General features: G+C 38.0%; 2 protein-coding genes across 2 annotated transcripts; one reads left to right on the top strand and one right to left on the bottom strand.

Moving 5' to 3' along the window:
* Window positions 1–267: 267 nt before the first annotated feature.
* Window positions 268–10,046, top strand: LOC109157535 (vacuolar protein-sorting-associated protein 11 homolog). The gene is made up of 5 exons (XM_019305391.1): window positions 268–700; window positions 1,305–1,478; window positions 1,600–1,923; window positions 2,024–3,787; window positions 9,215–10,046. Exons 1-5 carry the CDS (start codon window positions 476–478, stop codon window positions 9,596–9,598), a joined length of 2,871 nt encoding a protein of 956 aa, XP_019160936.1. The 5' UTR covers window positions 268–475; the 3' UTR covers window positions 9,599–10,046.
* Window positions 9,953–11,422, bottom strand: LOC109157537 (chitinase 2-like). The gene is made up of 2 exons (XM_019305392.1): window positions 11,234–11,422; window positions 9,953–11,143 (listed from the first exon to the last, which is right to left on the bottom strand). Exons 1-2 carry the CDS (start codon window positions 11,304–11,306, stop codon window positions 10,323–10,325), a joined length of 894 nt encoding a protein of 297 aa, XP_019160937.1. The 5' UTR covers window positions 11,307–11,422; the 3' UTR covers window positions 9,953–10,322.
* Window positions 11,423–13,627: the final 2,205 nt, after the last annotated feature.

Here is a 13,627-nt window from a genome sequence, read left to right as displayed (position 1 = left end):
AAGAAAATAATATAATAAATAGTAAAAAAAACTATAATAAAAATAATTTGAACTATTCATTTTTATCAAATAATTGGACGAACATTTTTCATTTCTGGACCTAACTTTGGTACGGAGTAGATAGTAGATAGTAGAACTGTAGAAATTGCAAATTGTTTTGAAATTTATATTTATATTATACTTAAAAATCAACATATAATTTATTAATTAATAATGAAAGGATTATTTTCAATTGGCTTCCCCTCCTTGTTTTTTAGTTTTTGTCAAATGTCAGCTGAAAAGTGGACTAGTGAAGGTAAACTGTGGCTGACTTGAATGCCATGTTCTTAAAGCGATTTGCAAATTGCAATCATCAAATCTATACTGTCATCCTAAAATTCTGAATTTCCGATCGCAATATTATTCACTGTGTGAGATTCTACGAGATTGGCTCATCATACGATCCAATTTTAGAAAATAGGAAGTAACCGGGGAGATGTATCAGTGGAGGAAATTCGAGTTTTTCGAGGAGAAATACTCGGGGAAATTGCAGTGCTCCGAAGAAGAGATAACCGGGAAGATCGAATGCTGCTCCGGCGGCAGAGGTAGGATCGTCTTGGGCTGCGATGACGGCACCGTTTCTCTACTGGATCGAGGCCTCAAGTTCAACTACTCCTTCCAAGCTCATTCTTCCTCTGTCCTCTTCCTTCACCAGCTCAAGGTTTTTTCATCCAAACCTTTAATTGTTGGATTTTTTCCCAAATGTGTTAATGAATACCCGTGATTACTCGATAGATCAGCTATTTTACTTGTGCTAAGCAATTTGAGAATAATTTGTGATGATATTTTGTCAGTACCCTTTCTTGTGCGAGATATTTTGATTCCACTTAGTTACTCTTGTGTTTGCCTTATAATGAGGAATTGAAATTCCAAGTGCCTGTCATTCCAATTTCGAGACTCGGATGTGGGTTTTATGGATACTGTTCAAATGCGAATTATAAATTAATTATGAGTTCTTTTGCTCAAGTTTTATTGGGGCTACTACTTTGAATGGTTTGTTATCTCCTTGAGAGAGACAAAAGAAGACAGGGAAAATACTACTGACACATGTATAAATGTATCAAGAAGTGTATGGTGTATCAGTGACTTAATAAGACTTGGTCCTTGTGTTTCTTTACAGCTTCTTTTGCATGTCTATGATGAAAAAAAAAAAGAAAAGTAAACACATTGTTTCAGACTTTGTTGTCTGTAGTGTGATATTGAAAATTTAAATGTACGCAATGCTACCTACTAACTTTGATTTTTCTCCTTCCTGGTCAAATTAGCAACGGAACTTCTTGCTAACAGTTGGAGAAGATGAGCAAATATCTCCCCAGGTATCAGCTACATGTCTTAAAGTTTTTGACCTTGACAAGATGCAGGAAGAGGGGTCAAGTGCATCAACTCCTGATTGTGTTCAAATATTGCGGATATTCACCAATCAGTTCCCTGAAGCAAAGGTCTCTGCAAGTTCAATTTTCAATATGCTTATAATTTGTGCACTTCCATTTTTATTTTTTATTTTTAATATTTTTCATGTTAGCATTAGAGTAGATAAATAACATGTAATCTTCACTACAGATCACTTCATTTTTGGTAATAGAGGAGGCTCCTCCTATATTATTCATTGCTATCGGTTTAGACAATGGTTGCATCTATTGCATTCAAGGGGATATTGCACGTGAACGTATTAAGCGCTTTAGGCTCCAGGTGGTTAATCATTCAAACAAAAGCCAGGCTTCCATTACTGGTTTTGGATTTAGAGTGGATGGCCAGGCCCTCCAGTTGTTTGCTGTCACTCCAGAATCAGTGAGCATATTCAACCTCCAGACTCAACCACCTAGCCAGCAAACTCTTGATCAGATTGGATCTTCTGTTCCTAGTGTTGCAATGAGTGACCGCTCGGTATGCAAATCTGAATGCATTAATTTTATTTGATTGTATTGCACAAATCGACGTTACATTATTTAAATTCACACAAAGTTTTGTTACAATTTTATTGTAGGAGTTGATAATCGGTCGGCCAGAGGCTATATACTTCTATGAGGTTGATGGTCGGGGCCCTTGTTGGGCCTTTGAAGGAGAGAAGAAGTTCCTTGGTTGGTTCCGTGGATACCTCCTATGTGTTATTGCTGATCAAAGAACTGGGAAGAATACTTTCAATGTTTATGATCTGAAGAACCGGTTGATTGCCCACAGTATAGTGGTTAATGAGGTCTCTCACATGCTATGTGAATGGGGTAACATAATTCTAATAATGGAGGATAAATCTGCTTTATGCATTGGTGAAAAGGATATGGAGAGTAAGCTGGATATGCTTTTCAAGAAGAATCTCTATACTGTTGCTATTAACCTGGTCCAGAGCCAACAAGCTGATGCCGTTGCCACGGCTGAAGTGTTGAGGAAATATGGGGATCATTTATATGGTAAACAGGACTATGATGAGGCTATGGCTCAATATATTCACACGATTGGCCATCTGGAGCCTTCCTATGTGATACAGAAGTTCTTGGATGCACAAAGAATCTACAACCTTACCAATTACTTGGAGAAGTTGCATGAAAAAGGGCTTGCTTCAAAAGACCATACTACCCTGTTGTTGAATTGCTATACTAAACTGAAAGATGTCGAGAAGTTGAATGTATTCATTAAAAGTGAGGGTGCAGTTGGGGAACATAAGTTCGATGTTGAAACTGCAATAAGGGTATGCCGTGCTGCAAATTATTTTGAGCATGCAATGTATGTTGCCAAGAAGACTGGGCGACATGAATGGTACTTAAAGATCTTGCTTGAAGACCTTGGTCGATATGATGAAGCATTGGAATATATTAATAGTCTTGAACTGAGTCAGGCTGGGGTGACTGTTAAAGAGTATGGAAAAATTCTTATAGAGCACAAGCCCACAGAAACAATTGAGATACTGATGAGGCTTTGCACAGAAGAAGGAGAAGCAGGCAAGAGGGCTGCCACCAGTGTTACATATGTTTCCATGTTGCCATCCCCCATTGATTTTCTCAATATCTTTGTTCACTATCCACAGTCACTTTTGGAGTTCCTTGAACAGTATACCAGCAAAGTTAAGGACTCACCTGCTCAAGTGGAAATTCATAACACACTTTTGGAGTTATACTTGTCTCATGATCTTGATTTCCCATCAATCTCACAAACTAGTATTGGTGGAAATGAAGATGCTAGAGTAGAACCATCTGTTTCAAAAGCAGGATTTAATGGGAGGGAGAATTTGAATAGAAAAGATGTAAATGAAGAGAAAAGTCGCCAAGAAAGACGCATGAAGGGGCTAAGCTTGCTTAAGAGTGCATGGCCTTCTGAACAAGAACAACCACTATATGATGTTGATCTTGCCATAATTTTATGCGAAATGAATGGTTTTAGGGAAGGTTTGTTATTTCTTTATGAGAAGATGAAACTCTACAAAGAGGTGATTGCCTGCTACATGCAGGCACATGATCATGAGGGCTTAATTGCTTGCTGCAAGAGACTTGGTGATTCAGGTAAAGGTGGTGATCCCTCTCTTTGGGCAGAACTATTAAAGTACTTTGGTGAGCTTGGGGAAAACTGCTCCAAAGAAGTCAAAGAAGTATTGACTTATATTGAAAGGGATGATATCTTGCCTCCCATTGTTGTTCTTCAGACTCTGTCTAGAAATCCATGCCTTACACTTTCTGTTATCAAAGATTATATAGCTCGTAAACTGGAACAGGAGTCAAAGTTGATTGAAGAAGATAGGAGAGCTATTGAAAAGTATCAGGTTCAACATCAATCTACCTATATTTTTAGCATTTCATATTCCTCATTTATTGAATAATGTTCTAGTATTTTTACCAACATGCCTTTTTTCACGCAAACCACTTAGGGTGTGTTTGGTTCGCACATGGGAATCGGAATGGGTATCAAATACTTGGTAATGGTAATGAGTTTTGGTGAAAGTATTTAACATGTTTGGTAGTAGGGTGGAATGGAAATGGTTACTAATAGTAGTGCTTGAGAATGAATAAGGGAATGAAACCCTCATTTTATTTGGGTATGAGTTTTGCAATTGATGGGGTATTTGAAATCCATAGTAGTGTTCTAAAAACCTATCAACCAAACAATAACAATCACTTTCATACCCATTCCTATGGGCAAAACCCATCAACCAAACACACCCTTATTAATCCCTTTTGACATAAGAGTAAGTGATGGATTTCAATGTCTCTATATTGGTGAACGTTAGGGGCCTTGGTATATCAATAACTGATATATGCATTCCAATCTGACTTGAGTGGGTTGGGTTTTTATGGATGGCTGCAGGTGATGGAATAGGTATGGATGTGAAAAATTCCACCTGTGGTGGGCTTGGAAGATAGCACTTGCTACCCCTTATCCCACCATATAATCATATGTTACTTTCATATTACATTTAAGTATTTAACGAGATATTATTTATTTTAATAATTATATATGTTAAAAGCTAGAAAGGGTTCTTGTATTTCATCTAACTTCAAGTTACAAGTCTATATATAGGTCTACAAGAGTAAACAATAATAAATAAAGAAACTACTCATCTCCCCAAGGCTTTAATTACTAAGGCTTGTGAGCTGCCCATTTCATTACTAAGGCTAGTGAGCTGCCCAAGACTTTTAATATTCCAACACTCCCCCTCAAGCTGGGGCGTATAAATCAAAAGCTCCCAGCTTGCTACAAATGTATTCAATCCTAGGTCCACGGAGACATTTGGTGAGAACATCAGCAAGTTGATCATTTGACCCAATAAATGTGGTAACAATGTCTCCGGATGCGACCTTCTCTCGTATAAAGTGGCAATCAACCTCAATATGTTTAGTCCTTTCATGGTAGACAGGATTAGACGCAATGCGCAATGTGGAGCGCTGCTTGATTATCACAAATTAATTTCATAGGACCATGCTTATAGAAATTGAGTTCTGTAAGAAGTTGTTTAACCCAAATTAGCTCACATATTCCAAGTGCCATTGCTCGGTATTCAGCTTCTGCGCTTGAGCGTGCAACCACATCTTGTTTCTTACTTTTCCAAGAGACAAGATTACCTTCAAATATAATACAATATCCTGATGTTGATCTCCTATCCCAAGGACATCCAGCCCAATCTGCATCTGTATAGCCAACAATTTCTGTATGTCCATGATCTTTATAGAGCAACCCTGTACCTGGAGACCTTTTCACATATCTCAATATTCTGACGGCTGCATCCCAATGACTTTGACATGGCTCTTGCAAAAATTGGCTAACTACACTTACAGCAAAGGAGATGTCTGGTCGAGTGATAGTCAAGTACAATAGCTTGCCAACTAATCTCCGATACTTACTTGGATTGGATAGGAGCTCCCCCTGTCTTGGAAGAAGTTTGACATTTGGATCCATGGGTGTGTCAACTGGTTTGCAATTTGTCATTCCTGTTTCTTCAAGAATATCCAAAACATATTTTCGTTGAGACACATAGATACCTTGTTTGGATTGAGCAACTTCAATACCAAGAAAATACTTCAATTTTCCAAGATCCTTTGTCTCGAAATGTTGAAACAAATGTTTCTTAAGCTGATTTATTCCTTCACTATCATTCCCTGTAATGACAATATCATCAACATAAACCACAAGATATATACTTTTTCCAAGTAGATGTTTATAGAAAACAGAATGGTCAGCCTTGTTTTGAATCATGCCAAATTGTTGGATCACATCTCTAAATCTCCCAAACCAGGCACGTGGAGATTGCTTCAACCCATAGAGAGAGCGCTTAAGACGACAAACAAGATTAGCTCCTGTTTTAGCCACAAATCCAGGTGGCTGCTCCATATACACTTCCTCATTCAGATCTCCATGTAAGAAGGCATTCTTTATATCCAACTGATATAGTGGCCAGTGATGGTTGGCTGCCATTGAGAGTAAGAGGCGGATAGAAGTGATCTTGGCCACCGGTGAGAAGGTATCCGTGTAGTCAATGCCAAAAACCTGTGTGTATCCTTTAGCCACAAGTCGAGCTTTGAGTCTATCAACTTGTCCATCTGGACCAACCTTCACATTATACACCCATCTACAACCAACCACAGTTTTACCAGGAGGTAAAGGTACTAACTCCCAAGTCCCGGAAGAATGTAGTGCTTTCATTTCATCAACCATTGCCTGAGTCCACCCTGGATTAGTTAATGCCTCCTTGACATTGTTTGGAACAAAAGCAGTTGACAAACTAGCAATGAAGGCACAATATGATGGAGACAGACGTTTTTATGAAAGGAAATTATAGATAGGGTAAGGATTTCGAGTGGATCTTTTATCTACCCGACTGGCAATGGGAGAGTCTATCGTGGTGTTTTGGGCAGCATCATTGGGTAACAATGATGTAGAACATGACTCAACTGGATGTCTATCCTCTTGGGAATCTTGACGATTGCGTCGTTGGTAGGTGTACAACAACGGTGGAATATGTCCTTCCTCTTGAATGGTTGGAGTTGGAATAGGTATGGTCCTTTCAGGAACAGTGGGAGATATAGGTTCTGAGAAAGTAGGAACAGGGAGAATTTCTGTGATTTCAATGGGTTCCCCTAGGAAATTAGACTCAACGGAGGTGGAAGAGAAAAAAGGTGTTGTTTCAAAAAAGGTAACATCGGAAGAGGTATAAAACCGGTGTGTTCTAGGGCAATAACACTTAAAGCCTTTTTGGAGGCGAGAATACCCAAGGAAAACACATTTTATTGCCTTGGCATCAAGTTTATCACGCCCTGGAGAAGTATTATGAACAAAGCAAGTACATCCAAAGATTCGCAATGGAAGCTTATGGAGAGGTTCCTGTGGACGTAAGATATGAAGAGGAATTTTTCCTTGCAAAACAGAGGAAGGCATCCGATTTATGAGATAGCAAGAGTGAAGTATAGCATGCCCCCAAAAATTCTTAGGTACCTTGTTATGAATAAGCAAAGTACGAGCTGTTTCAACAAGATGACGAATTTTTCGTTCAGCAACTCCATTCTGTTGAGGAGTTCTAGCACATGATGATTCATGAAGTATTCCATTTGAGGAAAAAAAAGAAGTGAAAGGGTCAGAAAAATATTCTCTTGCATTATCACTGCGTAAGATTTTGAGAGATGCCCCAAATTGATTCACAATTTCATTGTAGAATTTTTGAAACACATCAAATAATTCAAAACGGTTCTTCATTAGAAAAACCCAAGTGCATCGAGAGAAATCATCAATGAAGACAACAAAATATGAGAAACCCAAAGTGGATGAAACTCGACACGGTCCCCAAACATCAGAGTGAACTAAAGAAAATGGGGTATTGGCCCTCTTATTCACTCTACTAGGATATGAAGCTCTTGAGTGCTTCCCAAGCTGACATGATTCACACTCTATGGTTTTTAAATTCGACAATCCAGGAACCAGTTGTTTTAATTTATTGAGGTCAGGATGTCCTAAACGACAATGGTTAAGAAGGGGTGAAATAGAAGCCGAGCAAGCTGTTTTGGTATTGGCGGAACATGAAAGATGGTATAGACCTCGTGATTCATATCCTACACCAATTGTCCCTTTTGTTTGACGGTTCTGAATAACCACCGAATCAGAAGAAAAGGTGACAAGGCAATTAAGTGAGTGAGTAAGTTGATTAACTGAAATCAAATTGAAATGACAACCAGGAATGTAAAGGAAATTGGATAAAGACAAAGAATGAATGGTGACTTTTCCAATTCCTATAGCTTTTCCTTTTGATCCATCACCAAATGTGACATCGGGAAGAGAATCTGAGAACTCAATATTAGAGAAAAATGAGAGATTACCAGAAATGTGATCAGTGGCTCCAGAATCAAGAATCCAAGATGAATCAGATTTTAATGCAAGAGCAGTATGAGACAAGTTGGTCCTGGCAACTTTCAGCATGCTGTTTAAACCTTCATGTTTTGCCATAGCTTTCAGAAAAATATGAGAAAATCACCATATAATCGCAGACAAGGGACGAACTGATTTGGAAAATTTTGTCGGAAAAGGGAGACTGTTCATCGGGTGTAGGTGTTTGAGAGAAATTTCAGGCCCCAAAAAGGAGGCTTTGATACCATGTTAAAAGCTAGAAAGGGTTCTTGTATTTCATCTAACTTCAAGTTACAAGTCTATATATAGGTCTACAAGAGTAAACAATAATAAATAAAGAAACTACTCATCTCCCCAAGGCTTTAATTACTAAGGCTTGTGAGCTGCCCATTTAATTACTAAGGCTAGTGAGCTGCCCAAGACTTTTAATATTCCAACAATATATATTTTAGAATTAGGTGTATAGATATTTTTTTTTTAGAATTTATTAAGTTATATTAATCTTGTAATTATACATGTTGAATTTTAACTCCAAAATTTATTTATTATGATAATTTCGAGGAGAATATTGAGAATATTTGTATTTAAGTATTTAACTACTAACTACTAAGGTTGGGTAACCACCCCATACTGGGTCAAGTGTGGGTTTTAAAATTTCCCTGCTCAGTGGGGTGGTGGTGAAGGTGGATGATTGGTTTGGAAGAGTTGGTGGATGTAGTATACCCCAACCCACCATAACCCATTACAATCCCAAATTGCAAGATTCAAAGATCACCTCTGGCTAGAAAAGGGAAATTTGAAGACTAGTTTTTTACTTTCTTCCTATAAATGTCCTTAGATCTCAATAAATGGATTTCATAGCCAGCAATTTGCTACTTGCGGATTCATTAAATACATGTTTAGAAGCTGATAATGGATTTCTTCTTGTTGAATAAACTGGGAAAGATTTTGATTAAGTCATAGCTTGAACTTGCTTAAAGATTACACAGGACTACACATATATAGTCATAGGCTAACCTAGAGTATGAATACACTCTTAGAGTCTTAGGTAATATCAAAGGACACACGTTAAAACACAAGCAGAATACTAAGAGAGTAAGAGACACAAGCAATAAACTCAACGCTTCTTACATATGTTGAACCAATAGCTTGTATGAGATTTTCCTATTCTCTTTTATATTCTATATTCAGCATTTTAGCTGCTTCCATAGAGTTAATTATAATGGAGTTGAAATTTTTTTTTTTTTTTTGAGAGAATTATAATGGAGTTGAATAGTGTGAGTGTTCTGAACTTCTCTCACACAGCTTTATAAAATTAATTAAATAATGGAGTGCTATGAACTACATTCCAATTTTGCAGGAAGAGACATCTACAATGAGAAAAGAAATCCAAGATCTTAGGACCAATGCCAGAATCTTTCAGCTTAGCAAATGCACTGCTTGCACATTCACCCTTGACCTTCCTGCCGTCCACTTCATGTGTATGCACTCATTCCATCAGCGTTGCCTTGGTGACAATGAGAAGGAATGCCCTGAGTGTGCTCCTGAGTACAGAGCCATTCTTGAGACAAAGAGAAGCTTAGAGCAAAGTTCCAAAAGCCAAGACCAATTCTTCCAGCAGGTTAAAAGTTCAAAAGATGGATTTTCAGTGATTGCAAAATATTTTGGAAAGGGGATTATCAGCAAAACTAGCATCAATGGAACTACTGATAAATCAAGCAACGCTCCTAGCAGCGAGTTCTAAAATTTTGATGCTAATGCACTATAGTAAATTCAGTTTCACATACTATGTTTCTTGAAATTTTTTTTTTGCTCTGTGATAATCAGTAAGAAGTGTTGCTTTCTAATTGAGCTAAATCCTGGTCTTGTTTGCTTTTAGTAGAAGATTTCTGATACCAAATGCCCCCCTTGGAAATAGTATTTCTGAGTTAACCTCTTCCTAAGAATGTCAAGGGGGTAGATTGAAGTGCTTTCATCTTCAACATAGCCATGTTCTTCAGGACAGGCTCTTTACTCCTGGGTCATGTAGTTTTTTTCTGGTTTAGATAACACCTACTTATGGTGCCTGTTCTACTTGATATCTACTCTGTATTAGTGGTTTTGCTTATAATCTGAAAATTTCTGTAGAGTGTACTTGGTTTGGTTGTCCTTCAAACCTGTTTGTACAATTGGCTGTAATTAATGTTCTGATATTTTCTGTTTGCAAATATTTGTTTATTTTTCACCATTTCTCACAAGGGAAGCAGAACAAAATGCTCTCATGGAGTGAGAAAAGGAAGGTGTATCTTATTTTTGTACCAACACCAACATCTCAAATTTGATAAAATTTGTGGCATGCCTTCCTCACTAGCTTTCGATCCTGAAGGAAATCAAAAGATAAACCAACAGGTAGAATGCTGAGCCAGTGAGGCAGTCTTGCCACTGAATTTTCACTACTTTGATAGTTGTAGAGTATAAACAATAAAACCTCACACATGCGTAGAATTGAGCAAGAAGGCTTGTATTTTCCTCTCATAGTAGTAATTGTTATCAGCAGAAGCGTCAGCTGAGAATATCATGGCTCCCTTGATATCAAACCCATTCTTTTCCAGGAGTTGCAGAGCTTGAAAGAATGCATCCCCTTGGATCCCTCTTCCGTTGACTTCATAGCTGGGCAACACTTTCTCCTTGCCAAATTGTGCAGTCCTCAATTTGAAGGCTTCAAGGTACCCCTCTGGTGTCCTAACTTTATCTGTATAGAACTGGTGGTTGACATAGTCTATGAGATCTCCATAGTTTTCATATAGCTGAATATAGGGTATGACTGTGCTGTAGTATGGCGCTATTGTTGCCACTGAAATAACGCTTTGGTTCTTTAGGAGAGCGATCAGCTCGCCTATACAGTAGGCGAAGCTCTCATTGTGCCTAGGAAACCTCTCATAGTCTATGTCAATGCCATCCAGATGATATGTGTTAATGATCTCTTGGAGTGAAGTGAATGCATTTGTTATCCAGAGCTGCGGGTCTGCTGGCTTGTACCAGTTAAGCTTCTTCTCGTGGAGGCTCCACCCGGAAAGGCTAGCTAAGGCTTTGACATTAGGGTACTCTGCCTTGATGGCTGCAACTGAGTCCGGGGTTAAGGTTGAAGCCCAGTATGGCGAAAACGTGCCATTTGCAGGATTTGCAGATGGGTCTGCGTCGATGGCAAAGCTCAGGACAAAGTGGAAGTCAATGCCCTGCTCTATTGGGACCTGATCAAATGTTACAGGTTTGCCAGTAGCACCTATATACTCCATGAAAACCTTCCCATCTGAAAGCACAAAGAAAAGATAAGCATATACTCCATGACAATCTAATTTGCAGTAATATTTTAACCTGGAAATTTCCTTCAATTACTCACGGCAAAGTTGTTGGAAATTTAGCAAAAGAGGAATGATATGCAGCAGGGGCAAGAGAATATTGCTCTTGGCCATTTTATGATTGTGTAGATTTCAATGGCATAGTAGTGTGTACTTGTGTTGTCTCTTTATAATATTTTGGGTAGACATAAACAAGCCGGCAATGAGCGTTTTATTTTCATAGTTTTCAATCTCAAGGGGGGGGGGGGGGGGGGGGTGTTGGGGGATATATGCTTTTCGAAGATTACTAATAATACCCTTTGCTCTCTTCAAGGAGTTGTATCATGTATGGAAAATGGTAAGTATATTTTCAAGGAATAAAAGTTTTGACATGCGTCCTGCTTTTATTGTTTTTATTTATTAAAACTTGTCATGTTTTTGTTTAAAAAAAAAATAAAAAATTGTCATGTTAACATAAAGGGAAAAAATAGAAATATACACGAAGTTATATATAGTGGCCTGCGTAGTATGTTAAAAGCACATCTTGATGTTTTCAAGAGATAATGCTGAGTGTCATTGTCGACCTATATATATATATATATTCCTGCAGTCAAGGATGTTTTGTAGCAAATGTGCATTCGGCAAATACGCCATAAAAACTGTCATCTTTTCTGGGCTTCTGGGTGGAATTCTCAAAATCTCCCCTTAAAAATTATCATCCTTTCTGGTCTCGTTTGAAACGTCCCAACAATTTCTTTGCTATGGTAAATTCAGTATTTTTTTGGTGGTGATTTTCGATACTACCATGTTTTAGATTTACGCCTTTTTCATAAATAATTTTTGGGGTTAACTTTTAGCAGTTTTTTTTTTCTTTTTTTTTTTTTAGAGCAAAAACAATCAAGTGATTTATTTCATGAATTCAAGAATACACGAACTCCTAAACCTTACTTTCAAACGGAGAGCAAGTTGCCATAACAAGATCATGGGTTAACTTGTTCCCTGACCATTTTACATTCCAAACTACCATCGCCTAAAGTTTGAACCAAGAGACACACATTCCTGTAAATTAGACCCAACATAGGATGTGTTGGTTTTATGACCACTGGAGCGGTCAGTCAGTTGGTCAACACTACAGAAAAGATAATTGTTTTGCTTGAAAATTACTCTATAAACTCTCGTGTATATTTATACTATTCAACTCATTTTTCTGAGTCTTTTAAGACCTTTTATACATGTACAAGAAGAGTAAAATGTTTATCTCATCATAAATATCATAAATCATAAATGAGGCTATAAATGCCTTAATCATGGAGAGTACTCCGCCTATTTCCCGTTTCCTCTGCGCCGAACCACCTTCTACAACGGCTGATCTAATCATTACTATTAACTCTTCATTGAATGCTCTCACTATTCCATTCATGGCTGAGGCCTGAGTGCTAGAACCACCTTCTCCTCCGATCTCACCAAACGACTGCTTCCTTTGGTAATCCGCTTGCTTTCTAATTTCAATTTCATTGTTTGATATTGATTCAATGATGATCCATATAGCTACAATGAGTGGTTAGTTTTTCTTTAGGGATTGAATTGTGAATCGATTGCATGATGCCAGTGTAGAATTGAATGCTTAATTAGATTGTGAATTGCAATTGTTGATTGATTTCTTGTTAGAAGTGGTTGCTTTGAATGAATCTTGTGAGTTAGGGCACAACTCTCTTGATATTCTAGGATCAATTGATCTAGGCAAGAGATTGCTAGATTGATTGTAGCCTCCATTCCACTTGTTTTTCCCGCCTTAAGTTCCGAGAGGACAAAGTACGAAATGAGGTGAAGACAAGGTGTTTGATGAATTGACTCTTAGGAATAGGTTGTCACGTGAAGTGCTTTCTATACTTTGTGATAAGTGCCAAAGATGCTACATTTTGTGTGTTATTTAGGAGGCATATTGCGCTATAATTGAAGTCCTTTGAGCCTATTACACCTTCTTCCCTATCTCTCACTGCCGGCCTAAACCACTCCAAGAGAAAATTCCTAGAATCATCTTCTAAAATCTTACACATCCCAAATTTTCCACACAAATCCATTCTACACACAAATACCCATAACCCACCCTCACCATTACCCTAAAAAACACCTATAAATAAAAACCCATTCCCCACCCCTTTTTGAACTGCCGAATTCACCACCGTAAAATCCACTCCAAAAAATTCTTCTTGCATGCAAATTCACTCCAACAATCTCACAAATTCATCTCAATGGAGGAAGACCCAACTCAAGCCGAGGCCGAAACTACCACGGAAGGATCAAAGAAGTCTACCCGATTGCTAAGTGGGATGATCCTAGACACCGGGGATTTCGACAACCATGTTCAAACAAAGGAGTTAGGGGTAAAAATCATCAACTCACTTGAGTCTTGTGGTTTATTGAATTTTTGCACATTCAAATATGATTGTTTTTAT

Source organism: Ipomoea nil, unplaced genomic scaffold, assembly GCF_001879475.1.
Source record: "Ipomoea nil cultivar Tokyo-kokei standard unplaced genomic scaffold, Asagao_1.1 scaffold2783, whole genome shotgun sequence".
In the NCBI taxonomy this organism is placed as follows: domain Eukaryota; kingdom Viridiplantae; phylum Streptophyta; class Magnoliopsida; order Solanales; family Convolvulaceae; genus Ipomoea; species Ipomoea nil.
This window is presented reverse-complemented; position numbering and strand designations above follow the sequence as displayed.